At 39.5% G+C, this 19,615-nt stretch overlaps 1 protein-coding gene across 1 annotated transcript in view; it reads right to left on the bottom strand.

The window, feature by feature from the left end:
• DGKK (diacylglycerol kinase kappa) overlaps positions 1–19,037 on the bottom strand; it is a 66,136-nt gene extending 47,099 nt beyond the window's left edge. Inside the window, exons 1-8 of the mRNA XM_077889895.1 lie at positions 18,948–19,037; positions 18,371–18,510; positions 17,378–17,459; positions 15,217–15,308; positions 14,295–14,394; positions 4,759–4,978; positions 3,030–3,134; positions 2,240–2,336 (exon numbers count right to left, since the gene is read on the bottom strand). Coding sequence (XP_077746021.1) covers positions 2,240–2,336; positions 3,030–3,134; positions 4,759–4,978; positions 14,295–14,394; positions 15,217–15,308; positions 17,378–17,459; positions 18,371–18,510; positions 18,948–19,037 — 926 coding nt within the window. The remainder of the gene's footprint in view (positions 1–2,239; positions 2,337–3,029; positions 3,135–4,758; positions 4,979–14,294; positions 14,395–15,216; positions 15,309–17,377; positions 17,460–18,370; positions 18,511–18,947) is intronic.
• Positions 19,038–19,615: the final 578 nt, after the last annotated feature.

Raw genomic sequence — 19,615 nt, 5'->3', positions numbered from 1 at the left:
GTCATATAGTCTTTCAGTTTCTGCCTATCTTGGAAGCTCTTTATCTCTCCTTCTATTCTGAATGAGAGCCTTGCTGGATATGGTATTCTTGGCTGCATGTTCTTCTCATTTAGGACCCTGAATATATCTTGTCAGCCCTTTCCGGCCTGCCAGGTCTCTGTGGAGAGGTCTGCTGTCAATGCAATATTTCTCCCCATATAAGTTAGGGATCTCTTGTCTCTTGCTGCTTTAAGGATTTTCTCTTTATCTTTTGAATTTGCAAGTTTCATGATTAAATGTTGAGGTGTTGAATGGTTTTTATTGATTTTAAGGGGGGATCTTTCTATCTCCTGAATCTGAATGCCTGTTTCCCTCCCCAAGTTAGGGAAGTTCTCAGCTATGATTTGTTCAAATACATTTTCTGGTCCTCTGTCCCTTTTGGCGCCCTCTAGAACCCCAATTAAATGTAGATTTTTTCCTTCTGAGGCTGTAATTTATTTCCCTTAACGTTTCCTCATGATCTTTTGTTTTCTCTTTTTTCCTCAGCTTCCTTCCTTGACATCAACTTGTCTTATGTCACTCACTCGTTCTTCTGCCTCTTTAACCCTCATTGTTAGGATCTCCAGTTTGGATTGCATCTCATTTAATTGATTTTTAATTTCGGCCTGAGTAGATCTAAATTCCGCAGTCATGAAGTCTCTTGAATCCTTTATGCCACCAGTAGCTTTATAATTGTGCTTCTGAACTGGCTTTCTGACATGGAATCGTAGTCCAAATTCTGTAACTCTGTGGCAGAGAGTACTGTTTCTGATTCTTTCTTTTGTGGTGAGTTCTTCTTTCTAGTCATTTTGCTCAGTGCAGAGTGGCTAAAAACATGTCGTAGTGGAAAAATGAAGAAAAAAAGAAAAAAAACCAAGGCAGGGTATCCTCTGGTTGTATACACTGTAAATCCCTCGAGTTCCCCTGGAACTTTCCAGTGCTGCTTGGTCAAGAAGTTGCTTTTCCTTGTCTTTCCAGCTGGTCTTCTTGGGGAGGGGCCTGCTGTGTTGATTCTCAGGTGTCTGTACCTGGAGGAGCTTCCCCGCCCCCTTCCAGGTGCACAGTTCAGTGGGAGCTTTTGACTCCTGTTCTCTGGCAGCCCGGCTCCATCCCAGGCACAGGGTGACACCAGGAGAAACAACAGCACTGGTGGCGGCCAGCCAGCCAGCTCTGGAGTCAGCTCCCGCAGTAACTACCATAGTCTCCCAGTCCACACTGGCTTGGATGCTCTGGGGGCGGAGGGTGCTGACCTGCACAGCTTGGGGGCGCCAGCAGCAGGAGCTTCCTCGCTGTCCTGTGCCCTGTGCACCTCGGCCTGTCCCCAGGGGATGCAGGATCATGGGCTATCTCCCCCAGCGCCCTGGGTTCCGGGGCCTGTGCTGCTGGAATCACGCTCTTGGGGCGTAGGTCTTGAAGGCAGCTCAGCACAGCCCCCTTTGCCCGGAGCCGCCACCTGAGCTTCTCCCAAGGCCCTGCCGGGTGCATGTTCCAGCTCTTTACTGAGCTTGGCCCACAGTCTGTGGCATGCTCTCCCCAGGTGCTCACTTCCTCTTTTAGTGACCCCAGGAGACTGGAGTCTTCATTGCCCCTCCTGCCGTTCTGCCCGAGTTCCCTGCTAAGTGCCTTTCCATCCGGGAAGAAAATGGTGCAGATTTTTAAAGTTCCTTCTTCTCCAGGGCTGGGCTCTCTTGTCCTGGAGGCTTTCACTGCCTGGCCTTAGACCGGCTCCTCGTGGGGGCCCCTCCCCAACTTGATTCTTTTTTATTTTTTTTCTGCCTTCCTACTTTGTTAGAAGTGCAAACTCTTCTCTCTGTAGCATTCCAGCTGTTCTCTCTTTAAATCTCAAGTCGAGGGATCCCTGGGTGGCGCAGCGGTTTGGCGCCTGCCTTTGGCCCAGGGCACGATCCTGGAGACCCGGGATCGAATCCCACGTCGGGCTCCCGGTGCATGGAGCCTGCTTCTCCCTCTGCCTATGTCTCTGCCTCTCTCTCTCTCTCTGTGTGACTATCATAAATAAATGAAAAAAAAAATTAAAAAAAAATAAAATAAATCTCAAGTCGAATTCGTAGGTTTTCAGGATGATTTGAAAGTTATCTAGGTAGGTTGGTGGGGACAGGTGACTTGGAGACCCTACTTCTCCGCCATTTTGCCCTGCCCCAGATTGTTCTTTTAACCAAAGAACGGAGGAAGTCATAAAATGGTTGTAGGGCTAAATACTTACATAGTTTCAGGAGTAAAATGTAAATGCTCCAAGTTGAGGTTATCTAAGTCTTCACTTTTGAGAGAAGATATAGAAGACAAAGTGCCAGGATGAGAACCTAGACACAAAAGACATTACCTTGATGTCAGATTCAAACAAGAAAGTCCTTCCTCTCATTTGCATTTCACCCTATTTTCTCTGTGGGACCAGGGTCAAGCTCAATGACTTTCTCTTGAGTATAATGAAAGTTCTCAATCCAAAGAGGGATCATCTTAGATGGACAGGGCCTTCCTCTGAGAAAATAGTAAGATTGGGCTGCCTGCTTGCTAGCAGTGAAAACAGCTTTGTTTTTTTTTTTTTTTAATTTAAAAAGGGAAGTTTCCTTTTTTTTAAGGTTTATTTATTTATTTATTTATTCGTGAGAGACACAGAAAGAGAGGCAGAGACATAGGTAGATGGAGAAGCAGGCTCCCTTGTGGGGAGCCTGAGGTGGGACTCAATCCCAAGATCCCAGGTTTGCCACCAGAGCCAAAGGCAGACGCTCAACCACTGAGCCATGCAGGTGCCCTTGAAAACAGCTTTTGATCTTGGGTTTCATCAGGCCAGGTTTTTCAAAGTACCTGATGAGGTCATTACTTCTGGATTTTGGCATGGGATATTATACTGTGACCTTTTTGGGAAAGAGGGAAGGATATCTACTGCAGAACAGGATTATGACTAAAAAGGATATATGGGAACACATCCTTATTCTCTGGGAACTAGAAGACAGTGATGAAGGCTAGAAATAAGAGAAGGAAAGAAAGATTCTTACGGTGTCTTGGGCTCATCTGGCTAATATCTTCTGAGTCATCTTCCAGGAAGAAAGTTGAAGTAAAGTTCTTAACCGATATTGTCTGTCGGCTTTGCTCATCCAGAACTATAGAGAAAAAGTGGAAAGGAAAAGGAAAGAAAGAGTGAAAGAGTAAGCAAGGTAGAGAGGGAAGAAGAGAGGGAGGAAGGAAGGGAAAAATGAAGGTAGGAAGGAAGGGTGGAAGGCAGGCAGGAAGGGAGGGAGGGAGAAAGAAAGAAGGGAGAGAAGAAGGCAAGGGTGTGAGGGAGAGAGGAAAAAAGAGAGGGAGGAAGGAAGAAAGGAAGGAGTATTGTTCATATTTGTTGAGCACTTCTTAAGCATCTCTTTTGTTTAGTTAATGCCAGTCAGTGTGGGTATACAGTGGAGACCCTCAGTTGGCTACGTCCCTTCTCCACAATGTTGTTTGTAGTCTTAGCTTTGTTACAGTGTTGCCCCCATCTCTCTTCATATGCATGCCTGTTTTACTGGTTACTCTTTTTCTGTCACACAAGAAATGTAGTATGAGTAGGAGCTCAGGGCCAGGGGCAGGGGAGCAAGGTGGGAAACCCTCTGTTCTGTTATCACCTCTTTGTTAATTCATTTACTCACATGACTTTTTTTTTCCAAATTTGAGCCTCTAGGACCATGCTATTCTTTCATTCAAATATTTCATTCATTCCAAGAATATTTGAGAAGTCTCCTTCCTTTCCCAGCCTATATATTGTATAGCTCAGATGCTCAAACTGTGCCAATGCTCATAGGTTCAATCCCTATCCTAGTAAGGGCGCCTTTCTCTGTCCCATGGCCACAAGCTGGACCTACAAAGCTAACTTAGGTGTTGTGTTGATGGAGTAGGCTGAGTGTCAATTGTGATAAGATTATGGCTGCATCTTCACTACTTGGAAACTAACTACAGAAATAGAGGCAAACTGGCTGTTTACTATGTTTGTAGTGCAGAATGGACATTTCCTTTCTTTCTGGGAAACTTGGCTGAGGGTATATGTAAAGGTACCAAGGCAGGAGAAGGTACCATGGCTAAAAGTTGGAGGTCAGCCAAGGGGACTTACTTGCTACATGGACTTCTGCTCAGTTCCAAAAGTTCAAGCAGAGCATACTTGGTCTTACACTATTTTTCAAGGAAGCATTGTGGTGAAGAAGTGAGAGCCAGAACGTTAAATTAAGAAGTTGGAGTTGAAAGAGTTTTAATTCTGAGTTGGAAGTTTTTGAATGTCATGAGTTATGGGAAACGGCAGTCAATTCCAGAGATCCCAAGACCATTCTCAGGGTCCTTGTGCCTGATGAATACTATGTAAGACACACAGAGATGAAAATTCTTTTCTTTTAAAAATTGTCACAGGCTTGGTGATTGGAAGGAAATAGGAGCAGGTAGAAAAAAATTCCATGGCTGATGGTGGAAACCGACAGAGCTTTAAGCCAGGTCACTTAGGAGCTGTAATTGTTTAGGATGACTGTTAGTTCTAAAAATAAATGAGTAGCATGATTTGAGTGCCTAGGAGGTAAGAGCTTATTACGACTGAGGCTTTTCAAATTAGCAGTCTGAGGACTGACTTTGAATGCTATATGAATGCAGAATCTAGTCAAGTTTTGGTAGTGGAGTCAAATAGCAGACCCAGAGTGAGGGAGATCAGTAAACCATACACTGGAACTTTCTCTTTCTCTTACCTCAATTACCACAACTCTGGGACCTTACCTTGTTCAACTTGGAATATGATGAGCTTCAAGGATTTCTGGAGATTCCGGGCCTTTGTGGCCAGCTCCAACTTGCACTTGGCTATGTGGTCTATTTGAGGGACGAAGGGCTTTCCATCTACCTTGCCACCGTCTGCATATACTATAGGACTTTTCTCAATTGCTGCCTCTTCAGCCAGGATATCAATCAGGATGCTGAGCTTGTCATACATTATGTCACTCTGTGTAATGATAAAGAGGATAGGACATTGTTATGAGGAACCAGTACTAGAAAGGACAGAATGAGGAACCGGGTGGTATGGGAGAGATAAAGAGGGGTAGTAGTTGGCCAGAAACTCTGGGCAAGGAAAGCTGTGTGTGAGGAAATAAAAGTTTGGGGAAAGAAGTACTTGGTAGATGTAATGAGATAACCAAAGGATGTTAAGTTATCAAACAGATAACATTTGTTTCTGAGTAGCTGTAAGCATCAATGTATGTTGTCAAGTTTTTCTCATGTCAGATTGACCTGTAAAATAATATATAATATGGCAAAATTGAGACAAGATAAACATTTCTGGACTGGTGTTTTCATGGGCATGCTTCTACGGATGTGGATGTGCCTCTGCATGGGTCCCTAGTGTCTGCCTTTGTATATGTTTATGTTTGGGGAATGCACTGAGTGATTATGGCTTGATTTCCAGCTCCATCACTGAATAGTTTGTGACCAAGGCAAGTTTCTATGTGCTTTTATATTCTAGGGTGGTTGTGAAGATTAAATAAATTAATGCATTAAAAATCCTTAAACATTTCCTGGCACAGAGTAAGTGCTAAATAAGTGTTAGCTGTTGTTGCTGTTGTGTTATAGAGGTTAATATGGGTGTATTTCTAGCATGTATTTATGCATATTTTCATGCATGTTCTGGTATACAACCATACATACTTAGTGTACACTTGTGTCTAGTTGTGGGTAGATGCTTGATATATGCTTAGGTATATGGTACATTTGCTAGCATGCATAATGCCATGTTTCATTTGGTGAAAGCTGGAAATTTTATGAGATTGGACTTTTCCCATAATGGAGACTTACCAGTTTCCTTTTTCTTTTACAATTCTCAGTGAAAGGCACATTTGCTTTTATTAAAAAAGGGGCCCTGGGACTTCCAGGAAGATGACAGAGCAGGAGGATCCTAAACTTACCTCATCCCATGGATACATCTAGATAACAGCCACATTGGTGTAAATAACCCTGAAGATGACCGAAAGACTGGCAGAACAGACTATTCACAGCTAATCATAGAGAAGAGGCCACACTGACAGTGGTAGGAAGGGCAGAGACATGGTTGGGAACCAAACTGACCTGTAAGACTGTACACAGAAGGGAGGGACACGACAGGCATAGAGAAAGGAGAAGAGGAGATACCATACCAGTCACCTCCGGCATGGAAGACGCACACTGGGAAGACAAATCCCCATAACATTTGGTTTTGAAAATCAGAGAGGTTTAACTTTGCAAGTTCCTACAATCAGTGTCAACACCAGAAGCTTTAAAAGTCAGTGGGTTCAACTCTGGAAGAGCCAGAAAGGCAGTAGGAAATTGCCTTTCTGCCATTAAAGACACAACAAAACAACCAACCTCACTGAGATACAGCATTGAAGCAGCAGTTTGAAAAAACACTTGGGGCATACAAAAATATTGATTTACTAATCTCAGAATGTGTGCTAGAAGGGCAAGGATCCTTAGGAGACTTGTCGAAGAACAAAAGAGCTGACAGGTGTCATTTCCTTCCCCCTTCCCAACCTAGATATACAGACATCTGTGGGAACCAACAGGAAAACTTTCTGACTAGCTTGCTAACAGCACACCCCACCCTCATGCACTTCTGTGGACCTGCCCCTTCAACCCATCTTTAGCAGTTCTCCAAATCAGCTACAAGTCTCCTCCCACAGAGATTAGCATATGCTTTGCTAACACCAGGCCCTCTGGCCCCTGCATTTTGCTGCAAACCCACCCCATCCAACATGCCCCTGGCAGAAGTTCATCCAAAGTGGGGCCACAAGCATGGCATTGTGTAAGCAGCTGGGACAGGGGTCATCAGTACCACTCTAAAGTGACTCTTTCCCTGGATAGAGGGGAAGATAACTACATACATCAGTTCAACTGCAGCTCCAGCAGTGAGCTGGGGGCAGACATCTAGTCTGACTGCAGGCCCCACCCACCAATGAAAGCTTCTCAGGGAGCAACACAGAGAGAACATCCTGCAGTTTGGTGCCTGCAGTTCTGATAAATGCCTGGTCTGACCCACTTCAAGCTCAATGTGGCCCCACACTGGCCCATTAATAACACAGGGATGAAACACTGCCTGTATCAGGCAAAGCTATTGTGTATACCTGGACTGAAGGCAAATGCAACTCAGCCACAATAGCAGGGTGCAGACATATAGGAGACACCTTTGAAGTACGGGGTTTGGGGAATAGGAGACATTGCCCTACAGGGCACTATAGGACCTCTTCTTCATAAGGCCACTACTTTCAAGAGCAGGCAGCATAGCCAACTTTCCTAACACATAGAAACAGATACAGAGAGGTAGAAAAAATGATGAGACAGGGCAATATGTTCCAAATGAAAGAACTGGACAAAATCACACACACACACACCCTTAATAAAACAGAGCTAATAATAACCCCAATAGAAAATTTAAAGTAATGGTCATAAAGATAATCACTGGACTTGAGAAAAGAGTGGAGGACCTCAGTCAGACCCTCAACAAAGAGATAGAAAACATAAAAATCAAACGGAGATGAAAAACTCAATAATTGAAATTTAAAAATACGCTAGAGGGAATACGTAGTAGACTAGAAGGAGCAGAATAAATCAGTAACCCGAAAGACAGTAATAGAAAGCAGTCAAACTGAACAGGGGAAAGAAAAAAGAGTAATAAAAAATGAGAATAGATTAAGGGAACTTAGTGACACCATCAAGCATAATACTGTTTGTATTATATGGATCCCAGAAGGAGAAGGGAGAGAAAATAGGGCAGAAAAGCTATTTGAAGAAATAATAGCTGAAAATACTCCCTATCTGGAGAAGGAATTCTGAATTCCTGGATTTCTGAATCCAGATCCAGGAGGCACAGACAGCCCTCAACAAAATTAACCCAAGGAGGTCCACACCAAGACATATAGTAATTAAAATGGCAAAAAGCAGTGATAAGGAGAATTTTAAAAGCAGCAAGAGAAAGGAAGACCATTACATACAAGAAAAAAAATCCATTAGGCTATCAGCTGATTTTTCAGCAGAAACTCTGCAGACCAGAGGAGACTGGCATAATATGTTCAAAGTGGTGAAAGAAAAAAACCCTGCAGCCAAGAATACTCTATCTAGCAAGTTATTGTTCAGAATAGAAGGAAAGGTAGCTTCCCAGAAAAAGAAAAATTGAAAGAATTCATCACCACTAAACCAGCCTTACAAGAAATGTTAAAGAAGACTCTTTGCGTGGAAAGAAAAAAATCATAAGCAGGAGCAAGAAAAGTAGGAAGCACAAAAGCAGTAAAATTAAGTATATCTATAAAAATCAGTTAAAGGATTCACAAAATGAAATGATGTCAAGTATGACACCATATATCTAAAATGTGGAGTGGGAGAGACGTAAAAATTTAGTGCTTTCAGAATGGATTCAAACTTAAATGATAATCAACTTAAAATAGACTGCTATGTGCTGAAGATGTTATATACAAACCTAATGGTAATCATAAATCAGAAACTAATAGGGTATATGCAAAAAATAGAGAAGGGATCCAAGTATATCATTAAAGAAAGCCAGAAACCCATGAGAGAAAAATCAAGAGAAGAAAGGAACAGAGAAGAAGTACAAAAAACCATAAAATGAATAACAAAATGGTAATAAATGCATACCTTTCAATAAGTACCTTGAATATAAATGGACTGAAGGGATATAGGGCAACAGAGTGGATAAAAAAGCAAGATTCATCTATATGCTGCATACAAGAGACTCATTTCAGACCTATAGACACATGCATATTGAAAGTTAAGCGATGAAAAACCATTTATCATGCCAATAGAAGTGAAAAGAAAGTCAGGGTAGCAATTCTTATATTGGACAAAATAGACTTTAAAACAAATATTCTAACAAGAGCCAAAGAAAGACACAATATAATCATAAAGGAACAATCCAATAGAAAGATATAACAATTGTAAATATTTATGCACCCAACATGGGGGCATCCAAATACAAAAAGCAACTATTAAAAATTAAAGGAAGTAATTGATAGTGATACAATAATAGCAGGTATTTTAACATGTCACATCATTGGATAAATCATCCAAGAGAAGATCAACAAGGAAACTGTGGCTTGAATGACATTTAGGGCCAGATGTATCTAACAGACATATTGAGAATATTCTATCCTAGAACAGTGGAATACATATGAAATACATCTTTTCAAGTGCATATGGAATATTCTCCAGATAGATCCAGATAGATGTTAGGCCATGAAACAAGTCTCAATAAATTAAAAAGACTGAAGTCATATCATGCATCTTTTCTGACACCATGCTATGAAACTAGAAATCAACCACCAGACAAAATCAGGAAATAAAAAAAAATACAAAGAGGTTCAATAGCATGCTACTAAACAATGAATAGGTCAGAGGAAATAAAAAAATACATGGAGACAAATGAAAATGAACACACAAAATCTCAAATCTTTGGGATGCAGCAAAAGCTGTTCTAAGAGGGAAGCTTACAGCAATACAGGCCTACCTCAAGAAGCAAGAAAAATCTCAAATCTCAAAAATCTCGAAAACCTAACCTAACATTTAAAGGAGATGGAAAAAGAAAAGAACAAAACCCCCCAAAACAGTAGAAGAATAAATGAAATAGAGACTAAAGAACCAAAAGAACAGGTCAGTGAAACCAGGAGCTGGTTCTTTGAAAAGATAAACAAAATTGATAAACTTTTAGCCAGATTAATAAAAAAATAAAGAGGGAGAGGACTCAAATAAACAAAAGGAGAAATAACAACTGATAACAAAGAAATACAAAGGATTATGAGAAATTTTATGAAAAATTCTATGCCAACAAATTGGACAGCCTAGAAGAAATGGATAAATTCCTAGAAACAAATCACCTTCCTTAACTAAAGTAGGAAGAAATAGAAAATTTTAACAGATTGTTTACCAGCAATGAAATTGAATCAGCAATAAAAAAATTCCCAACAAACAAAAGTCCAGGACCAGCTGGCCTCATAGGTAAATTCAACCAAACATTTATAGAAGAGTTAAAACCCATTCTTCTCAACTATTCAAAAAAAAAAAAAAAAAAAAAAAGGAAGGAAACCTCCCAAATTCATTTTATGAGGCCAGCATTAACCTGATAAGAAAACCAGATAAAAAAAATACCAAAAACAAGGACTACAGGTCCATATCTCTTATTCACATAGATGCAAAAATCCTCAACAAAATATAGCAAACTGAATCTAACAATACGTTAAAAAAAATCATTCACCACGATCAAGTAGGATTTATTTCTGGGATGCAAGGGTGATTCAATATTTGCAAATTAATCAACATGATATATCACATCAACAAGAGAAAGGATAAAAACCACGTGATCATTTCAACAGATGTAGAAAAATCATCAAAGTACACATCCACTTATGATAAAACCCTCAACAAAGTAGTTTTAGAAGGAATATTACTCAACATAATAAAGGCCATATATGAAAAGGCCACTGTCAACATGTAAATGGTGAAAAACAGAGCTTTTCCTCTAAGATCAGGAACAAGACAAGGATGCCCACTCTCACCAGTTCTATTTAGTATAGTACTAAAAGTCCTAGCCACAGCACTAGGACAACAAAAAGAATTAAAAAGAATCCAGATCGCTAAGAAGTAAAACTTTCACTATCTGCAGATGACATCCTACTATATATAGAAAACTCTAAAGACTCTACCAAAAAACTACTAGGGCTGATAAATGAATTCAGTAAAGTCAGAGGATACGAAATCTATATACAGAAATCTATACACTAATAAGGAAATAGCAGAAAGAGAAATTAAGAAAATCCATTTACTATTGCACCAAAAATAATAAAAACCTAGGAATAAAGTTCACTGAGGCTTTGGGGACGCCTGCGTGGCTCAGCAGTTTAGCCCCTGCCTTTGGCCCATGGTGTGATCCTGGAGTCCCAGGATTGAGTCCCACATCAGGCTCCTTGTATGGAGCCTGTTTCTGTTTCTGCCTCTCTCTGTGTGTGTCTTTCATGAATATATAAATAAAATCTTTAAAAAAAACCTGAGACAGTGAAAGATCTGTACTCTGAATAGTATAAATCACTGATGAAGGAAATTAAAGATGACACAAATGGAAAGACATGCCATGTTCATGGATTGGGAAAACAAATGTTGTGAAAATGTCCATACTAACCAAAGCAATATACAGATTTAATGCAATACCTATCAAATTATCAACAGTATTTTTCACAGAAGTAGAAAAAATAATCTTAAAATTTGTATGGAATGACAAAAGACCCTGAATAGCCAAAGCAATCTTGAGAAATAAGACCAAAACTGGAGGAATTACAATCTCAGATTTTAAGATGTATTACAAAACGGTAATAATCAAAACAGTATGGTACCAGAACAAAAACTGACATGCAGAACAATAGAACAGAATAGAGAGTCCAGAAATAAACCCACAAACATACTGCAACATAGTGAAGATCATTTATCAAAAACTCACAGCTAACATCATTCTTAGGAGTTAAAACTGAGAGCTTCTCCTCTATGGTCAGGAATAAGACAAGGATATCTTATCTTACCACTTTTATTCAACATAGTACTGGAAGTCCTAGCTACAGAAATCAGACAACACAAAGAAATAAAAGGCATTCAAATGGGCAAGGAAGAAGTCAAGCATTCACTATTTGCAGTTTACATGACACTATAGATATATAGACAACCAGAAAGACTCCACCCAAAACAGCTAAAACTGGTAAACCAATCCAGTAAAGTCGCAAAATACAAAGTCAGTTTACAGAAATCTGTTGCATTTTTTTAAAAAAATATTTTATTTATTTATTTGACAGAGAGCACAAGCAGGGGGAGTGGCAGGCAGAGGGAGAGGAAGAAGCAGGCTTCCTGCTGAGCAAGGAGCCTGACTTGGGGCTCGATCCCAGGACCCCAGGATCATGACCTGAGTCGAAAATAGACCCTTAAATGACTGAGCCACCCTGGCATTCCTCTATTACATTTCTATGTACTAATAATGGAGTGACAGAAAGAAAAATTAAGGAATCCATACCATTTACAATTACACCCCCAAATAATAAGATACTTAGGAATAAACCTAACCAAAAAGTAAAAGACCTCTACTGTGAAAACTGTAAAACATTGATGAAAGAAATTGAAGATGACACAAAAATGGAAAGACATTACATGCTCATGGATTGGAAGAAAAAATATTGTTAAAATGTCTATACTACCCAAAGTAATCTACATATTTAGTGTAGTTTCTATCAAATTACCAACAGCATTTTTCACAGAACTAGAACAAACAATCCTAAATTTGTATGTAATCACAAAAGACCCTGAATAGCCAAAGCAATCATGAGAAAGAAAAGCAAAGCTGGAGGCACCATACCATGTTTGTAGTAGTCAAAACAGTATGATACTGGCACAAAAATAGACACATATATCAGTGGAACAGAATAGAAAACCTATAAAAAAAAACCACCCCATAATTACTGTCAATTAATCATTGATAAAGCAGGAAAGAATATCCAATGAGAAAAAGACTATCTCTTCAACAAAGTGTGTTGGGAAAACTGGACAGTAACATGCAAAAGAAAGAAACTGGACCACTTCCTTATGCCATACACAAAAACAAATTCGAAGTGGATGAAAAACCTAAATGTGAGACATGGAACCATACAAATCCTAGAAGAGAGCACAGGCAATAACTTCTCCGACATCAGCTGTAGCAACTATTTTTCTAGCTAAGTCCCCTTAGACAAGGGAAACAAAAGTGAAATTAAATGTTGAGACCACATCAAATAAAAAGCTCTGCAAAGTGAAGGAAATAATAAACAAAAATAAGAGGCTACCTATGGAATGGGAGAAGATATTTGCAAATGACACATCTGATAAAGGGTTAGTATCTAAAATATATAAAGAACTGACACAACTCAACACCTAAAAAACCAATAACCCAATTAAAAAATGGGCAGAAAACTGTGGAAGGAACCTCGGTGTCCAACGAAAGATGAATGGATAAAGAAGATGTGGTTTATGTATACAATGGAATATTACTCAGCTATTAGAAATGACAAATACCCACCATTTGCTTCAATGTGGATGGAACTGGAGGGTATTATGCTGAGTGAAGTAAGCCAGTCGGAGAAGGACAAACATTATATGTTCTCATTCATTTGGGGAATATAAATAATAGTGAAAGGGAATATAAGGGAAGGGGGAAGAAATGTGTGGGAAATATCAGAAAGGGAGACAGAACGTAAAGACTGCTAACTCTGGGAAACGAACTAGGGGTGTTGGAAGGGGAGGAGGGCGGGGGGTGGGAGTGAATGGGTGACGGGCACTGGGGGTTATTCTGTATGTTAGTAAATTGAACACCAATAAAAAAAAATGGGCAGAAAACATGAAAGACATTTCTCCAAAGAAGACATCCAGATAGCCAACGGATACATGAAAAGATGCTCAACATCATTCATCATCAGGAAAATGCAAATCAAAACATCAATGAGATATTACCTCACACCTGTCAGAATGGCTAAAATCAACAACACAAGAAACAGCAGGTGTTGGCGAGGATGTGCAGAAAGGGGAACCCTCTTACACTGTTGGTGGGAATCCAAACTGGTGCAGCCACTCTAGAAAACAGTATGGAGGTTCCTCAAAAAACTAAAAATAGAACAACCATAGGATCTAGTAATTCCACTACTGGCTATTTACCCAAAGAAAATGAAAATACTATTTTGAAAAGATACATGCACCTCTATGTTTATTGTAGCATTATTTACAATAGCTAACTATCCATCCATAGACAAATGAATAAAGAAGATGTGGTATATACACACAATGGAATATTATTCAACCATAAAATCAATGAAATCTTACCATTTACAACAACATGGATGGATCTAGAGGGTAAGATACTAAGTGAAATAAATCAGTCAGAAAAAGAAAATACCATGTGATTTCACTCTTGTGTAGAATTAAGAAACAAAACAAATGAACAAATAAAAAATAGACAACCCAAAAAGTATAGAGAACAAACTAGTGGTCACCAGAGGGAGATGGTTGGGGGATCGGTGAAATAGGTGAAGGAGATTAAGAGTACACTTATCATGATGAGCACTGAGTAATGAATATAATAGTTGAATCACTATATTGTATACCTGAAACTAATATGATAGTGTATATTAATTATACTGGAATTAAAATAATAAATTAAAAATTAAAAAATAAAAAGGGGGCCCTGGCTCCACAAAGAATGCAAGATAAAAGGAATGGAAACTTACTTTCAAAATTACAGATTCTATAGCTGTATTGTTCTGTTTTATCCGACTCCAGGCCTTTACAATATCTACCACAAAATCTTCCACTGCTGAGCAGAGGAATCTGCAAAGATAAGATATATGGCACAATATGACATGGAAAATTAGATCCAGAGCCCTTCTCTCTTATGAAGTCCATCTTCCACCTTCTCTTTCTCTTTTCCGATCTATCTTCTCTCTCTCTCTTTCCTCTCCCCCTTTCTTTTCCATTTCTTCATGTACATATGATCAAATACATGAGTACTTAAACGAGTTTAACTAGAACTTCTTAGTCCTAAATTCAGAATTTCCAGAAATGAAAATTCAGTTGATACAACTTGGGTCAAGTTTTGACCCTGGGTCAAATCAGTTATGGTCCAAGAGCCCATATAATTTAGTACAAACATAATGACTTTGGGAAGACTGTCCCAGGGTGAGTGTGTATCAAAGGCAGATATGACAGACTGGTGAGGAACCATCCAAAGAGTCCCAGGAAGAATGAATGACTCACATCTTTGGAAAGGCAGAATGTGTTGTTTAGGCTATGAGAAAGTAGCTGCCATCATTTCTATGGAGACCTTTCCTAGTGTCTGATGGAAAGCAAGGTGTCCCTACTGTAGGGAGTAATGTTATGCTCTTGAATACTGTGGAATGCTCTTTCCCTTCTGTAATCCTTCTCTCAAATCTCTGGCTTGTAATTTTGTCTTTTTGGAATAGCAGTGGTCCTTACCTCAATCTCATCTATTTTTTCCTAAACTTTCCATTTAGGAGGTTTGAGTTGGGAGAAATCTGATATTTTCCTTGGCCTCAATACCCCAAACTATCAAAATGAGCTCCTTTTTGGACTGAAGAATAGCTCACAAAGGGGAAAAAGATACCTCAATTTGAAAGCCAAAGGAATACTGACCTGGTTGCGATGATCATCTCTGTAGGGTACTTGGCCTTCAGGATTTTGTTCAGCTCAGTGGTTGCAGATTCTAGATATTGGATGGCAGCAGCCTAGGAAAAAGAGTGTTCAACTCTGGAATCTTTGCACTGGGACATAGTCTGCTGCTCATTCTTATCCCCTCATTATTTCCTACTGACTCTTTAACAACAACTCAACTGCCTCTCTGAAAATAATCATAATCAAAAATTCTTGTTGATGAGGCCCATAGATAATCTTAGATCTGTGGTCATTCTGAAAATAAGAGATGTATATTGTTTACTCTCATTTAAATAATTCTCAAAAACTCATGGAGGTAACTTTTTGTTCCATGTTTTAAATGAAAATATAATCTCATATTGCATAGCTAGTAAATAATAGATCTGGAATCTGAACCCACATCTTTCCAATGCCAGAGTGTTACCTCTTATTATAATAATATTAGTAATAATAATAGAATTCACTTATATAGTACTTACTATGTAAGTACTTACCAGGCTCTGTTCTAAGCTAGATATAAATATTTTCTCATGTAATCCTTATAACAACCCCATTACACAGAATAGCAAACTGAGGCACAGGAAAGAGGTAGCTAATAAATGGCAGCACCAGGATTTGATTCTAGGTAGTCTGGCTCTTGAGTCTGTGTTCTTTTTTTTTTTTTTCTGGGCTTCTCGCCCAATGTGGGGCTTGAACTCATGATCCTGAGACTGAGAGTTGCATGCTCTACCAATGGAGCCAGTCAGGTGCTCTGACTCTGTATTCTTAATTACAGCTTCTACTCCACCCTCTCCCATCACCTCTCTATATTCAAACATCTACCAAGTCCTGATGATTCTATCCCTCCCATATGTCTTAAATATGTCCACTTCTTATCCCTGTTACCACTTCACCAGTCCTAATCACCATCATCTTTTGCCTAGACAATTGCAGCATCTCCTCTCTTTTCTCCTTGTCTCTAGTCTTTATTTCTACAACTGTTTTCCCATGTACTATGGAACTCTTCTGCTAAAAACCCTTCCATTAGATAGCAGAATGGATAAATGGACAAATATGTAAGGCAAATATAGTGAAATGTGAATGGCAGACTCTACCATTTTATTTTATTTTATTTTACCATTTTATTTTATTTTTAATTTAAATATATATGTTTGTATACTTATTGGCATTATATATCTCAAATTTTAATAGAATGCCTAATAATGTGTACTGTGATATACATATAGTAGATAGCCATTTAAATGTCATTTATATTGAAATAAGCCTTTTTATGTCTTTGAAAGTTATATCCTGCAGGCTAGAGTCCTAATTAATTCTACTATAGAGTTCGAGAAGCTAGTATGTTTGAAAATTCTCGAAATAATGTAAGAAAAAAATCCTTCTATAATTCTCATTAGGATAAATTTATAGCCCAAATTTCCTACCATGGATTACTGGGTTCTTCCTGGCCTGGCCCCTGATTGCTTTTCCGGCCTCATCTTTAGTAATTCTCCCTGCATATCTCCTCCCTGACCCTTATGCTTTAGCCATTAATAAATGTATGTGAATATTCCATTCCATTCTGTGAATATTCTATGCTCTGTCTGCTTTTGGAACAACACATACTATTCCATCTGTTTGGAACAGGCTTCCTCTTTCTTCGTATCCTGGTTAACTCTCTCTAGTCCTTCAATCTCTTCTGAAATGGTGCTTCTGAGAAGTTTTCCTTGATCTTCCCCAGACTTGGTTTGGTACATCTGCTGGGTGTTTCCACCCCTGTCTACTTCCTTATATACTAACACTCATACTACTTTATTAAAATTATTATTTCTACCACTAAACTATGAACTCCATGACAGTGTGAACTATGTCATTCTTTTTTACCACTAGTACATAAGAACAGTCCCTAGAACACATAGTAGGTAATCAATAAATATTTCCATACATATTTTGAATGAATGAAGTAAATGGCTGAATGAATTATATCTCCAATGCCTAACACAGTTCTTAGTAAAAGCTGCTGATTGACAAGTCTAAACCCCCCCCCCATGATCTCATCCTCATTGAGCCCATGGGCAATATGAAAGCTTCTCTAGTTTTTGCTTGTTATTTCACTATGCCACAAAGGCCACAAAGGCCTGAATTATAGCTGGGCAGTAGTTACCTCAAATCGGGGTACATCCATTTCAACCTGTCCTCTTAGCAATGGGGTTTGTCTGGGAGTCTCACGGATCATCACACTCCATCTGAAATGAAGGTCAAAGACAGATATTTAGGGCTCTGTTTCATCACAGGCTGTCATCAAAGCTTCATGTGTCAAGAAAAAAGTCAAAATGTTTATATGGTGAGGGAAGATGAGTTGTAGAGATACTCACACTCTCAGGTCACCTGATCTCAAGATATACTATAAGTGGGAGCCTCTGCCTCATGACTTCTCAAGGTCAGTATGATGGAAAGAATTCCATCATAGGGTCAGAGGGCAGTGCTTCTAAACCAGAGAGGTAACTATATCAAGATCACCTCAGATGATTTTGTAAAATGCATATACCAGGGTCCTACTCAAGACCTGAATATGAGTCTTTGTGGTGGGATCAGCTTGGTACCTTGAAAAAGCTTCCCAGAATATCCTTATGGGCAGCCATAAATCAAATACTATGACCCAGCATTGAAAGTCTTTCTTCTCAGGAGATATGATGGTAATACTCATTCTTCTCTAGAGCAGAGACCATGTATGCCAAGTGTTTTTGAACCCTATTTTTAAAAATTTCTTTGAAAAACTGATGAAGCTACAGAATAGTTTCTATACTATTCTAGAATAGAATAGAAATATAGAAACACTCCCAAGAAAAAATATGCTTACATAGATAATTAACTATGCAATTTGAAGGAGGTTCACAGAACCTTTAAAATTTACTTGTGGGGCTCCTGGTTTAGGATCTTTTAAGTTTGAAGAGGGGCTTTAGTGATGTCCAAAGGATACATGGTAGACCCGGACTTCTTCATAGATAAGGCCTTCCCAAGCTGCCCTGCACTGAAGCCAGAGAGGAAATGAGGCTCTGTGCGGGAGGTTAGAACATTCATGGTTGAGATTATGTAACTGAGAGTAACTGATAGGGGACTAGAATAGATACAATGACCTGATCTTTCAGCCACTCACCGGTCTAGAATCCTCACACTAGCCTGCTCCACTTTGTTGAGGATGGTCACAGGTGACTTGTTTTTGTTCCAGAATGCACCCCAGCCTAGGACGCGGGCCAGATCATTGCCGGTTCCAAGTGGGATGACTGCCAACTGACACTACAAAAACAAAACCAGGCACCTTTTTCAGAGAATCCTACCAAGATCCACCCATAAAAGAACCTTGGGAAAGATTGTCTCAAAGCAAGTGGTAATAAGAGACTTTTGAATTTAGGAAGCGTAATAGGAAGATATCTGATGCTGAGTGAACTTTTTCCTAAGAAGTTTGACATCACTCTTGGCAATATAGAACCTACTCAGTAAAGGGGAAAGTTGGAATATGCCAATAATTTATAGCCATGCTTATGATAGAGAAGTATAGCCACAAATTTCTAACAAGGCTTGGCCAAGGAGAAAAGGTGCCTTGGGAGACAAAGCTACTAGAGTCAGAAGAGTACGGAGCTGTCTAGGGAGAGGAAAGGGAGAGGTAAGTTTTTGCTACTCTTGGGACTCAGAGAAGAAATTCAATGGCCTCAGGAGGAGAAGGAAATTGGTGCTTGAATGTGGCCCGAAGCCACTTCTTTTTTGGCTGCTCTCCTCCCCTTTAAATCTTTACTCTGGGGCCTGAGGAGTAAAGCACTGCTCATCCCTTCTGCTAACTACCTCATTTCTCCTTCCCACAGAAAATGGTTTAGGTGAGAAAGCTTAGATTGAGAATTTGTCTGTCAGATTGACTATGAAACCACTAGAAAACGTGTGATATAGATAAGGAGAGTGAAGACCAGGGACTTTTGGGGATGAGCAGTTCCATACACCCAGTCTCCCTAGCAATGGCTAAACTGAGTCAGCTAGGAACTTACCCTTTCATGTAATCCAAAGGCATCGATCAGAGATAAGACCCAGCTCACACTGCCATCTCCACCACAAACTACAATGCGAAAACGAGCAAAATTCTTGAACATGCATAGGCTGAAAGAAAGAGGGGAAAAGGAGTCATTTTGTGAACTGCTAAGTTTTACAACTCTGCTATACTGTATCAGGAGCTAAGGACTACTGCTTCTGCATCCTGCTAACCAGGCTAACTGCCTTCTTTACTTAGCTCCTACCTCTCTGTACCCATCATCACAGGCAATCCTGGAGATGAGGCCTTGCTTCATTCCACCCTCTTGTATGCTTAACCTTGCTCTGGAAGCTACTAGTAACCTAGCTATACCTACCTGATAAG

The sequence above is a fragment of the Canis aureus genome, chromosome X, assembly GCF_053574225.1.
Source record: "Canis aureus isolate CA01 chromosome X, VMU_Caureus_v.1.0, whole genome shotgun sequence".
Lineage (NCBI taxonomy): Eukaryota > Metazoa > Chordata > Mammalia > Carnivora > Canidae > Canis > Canis aureus.
This window is presented reverse-complemented; position numbering and strand designations above follow the sequence as displayed.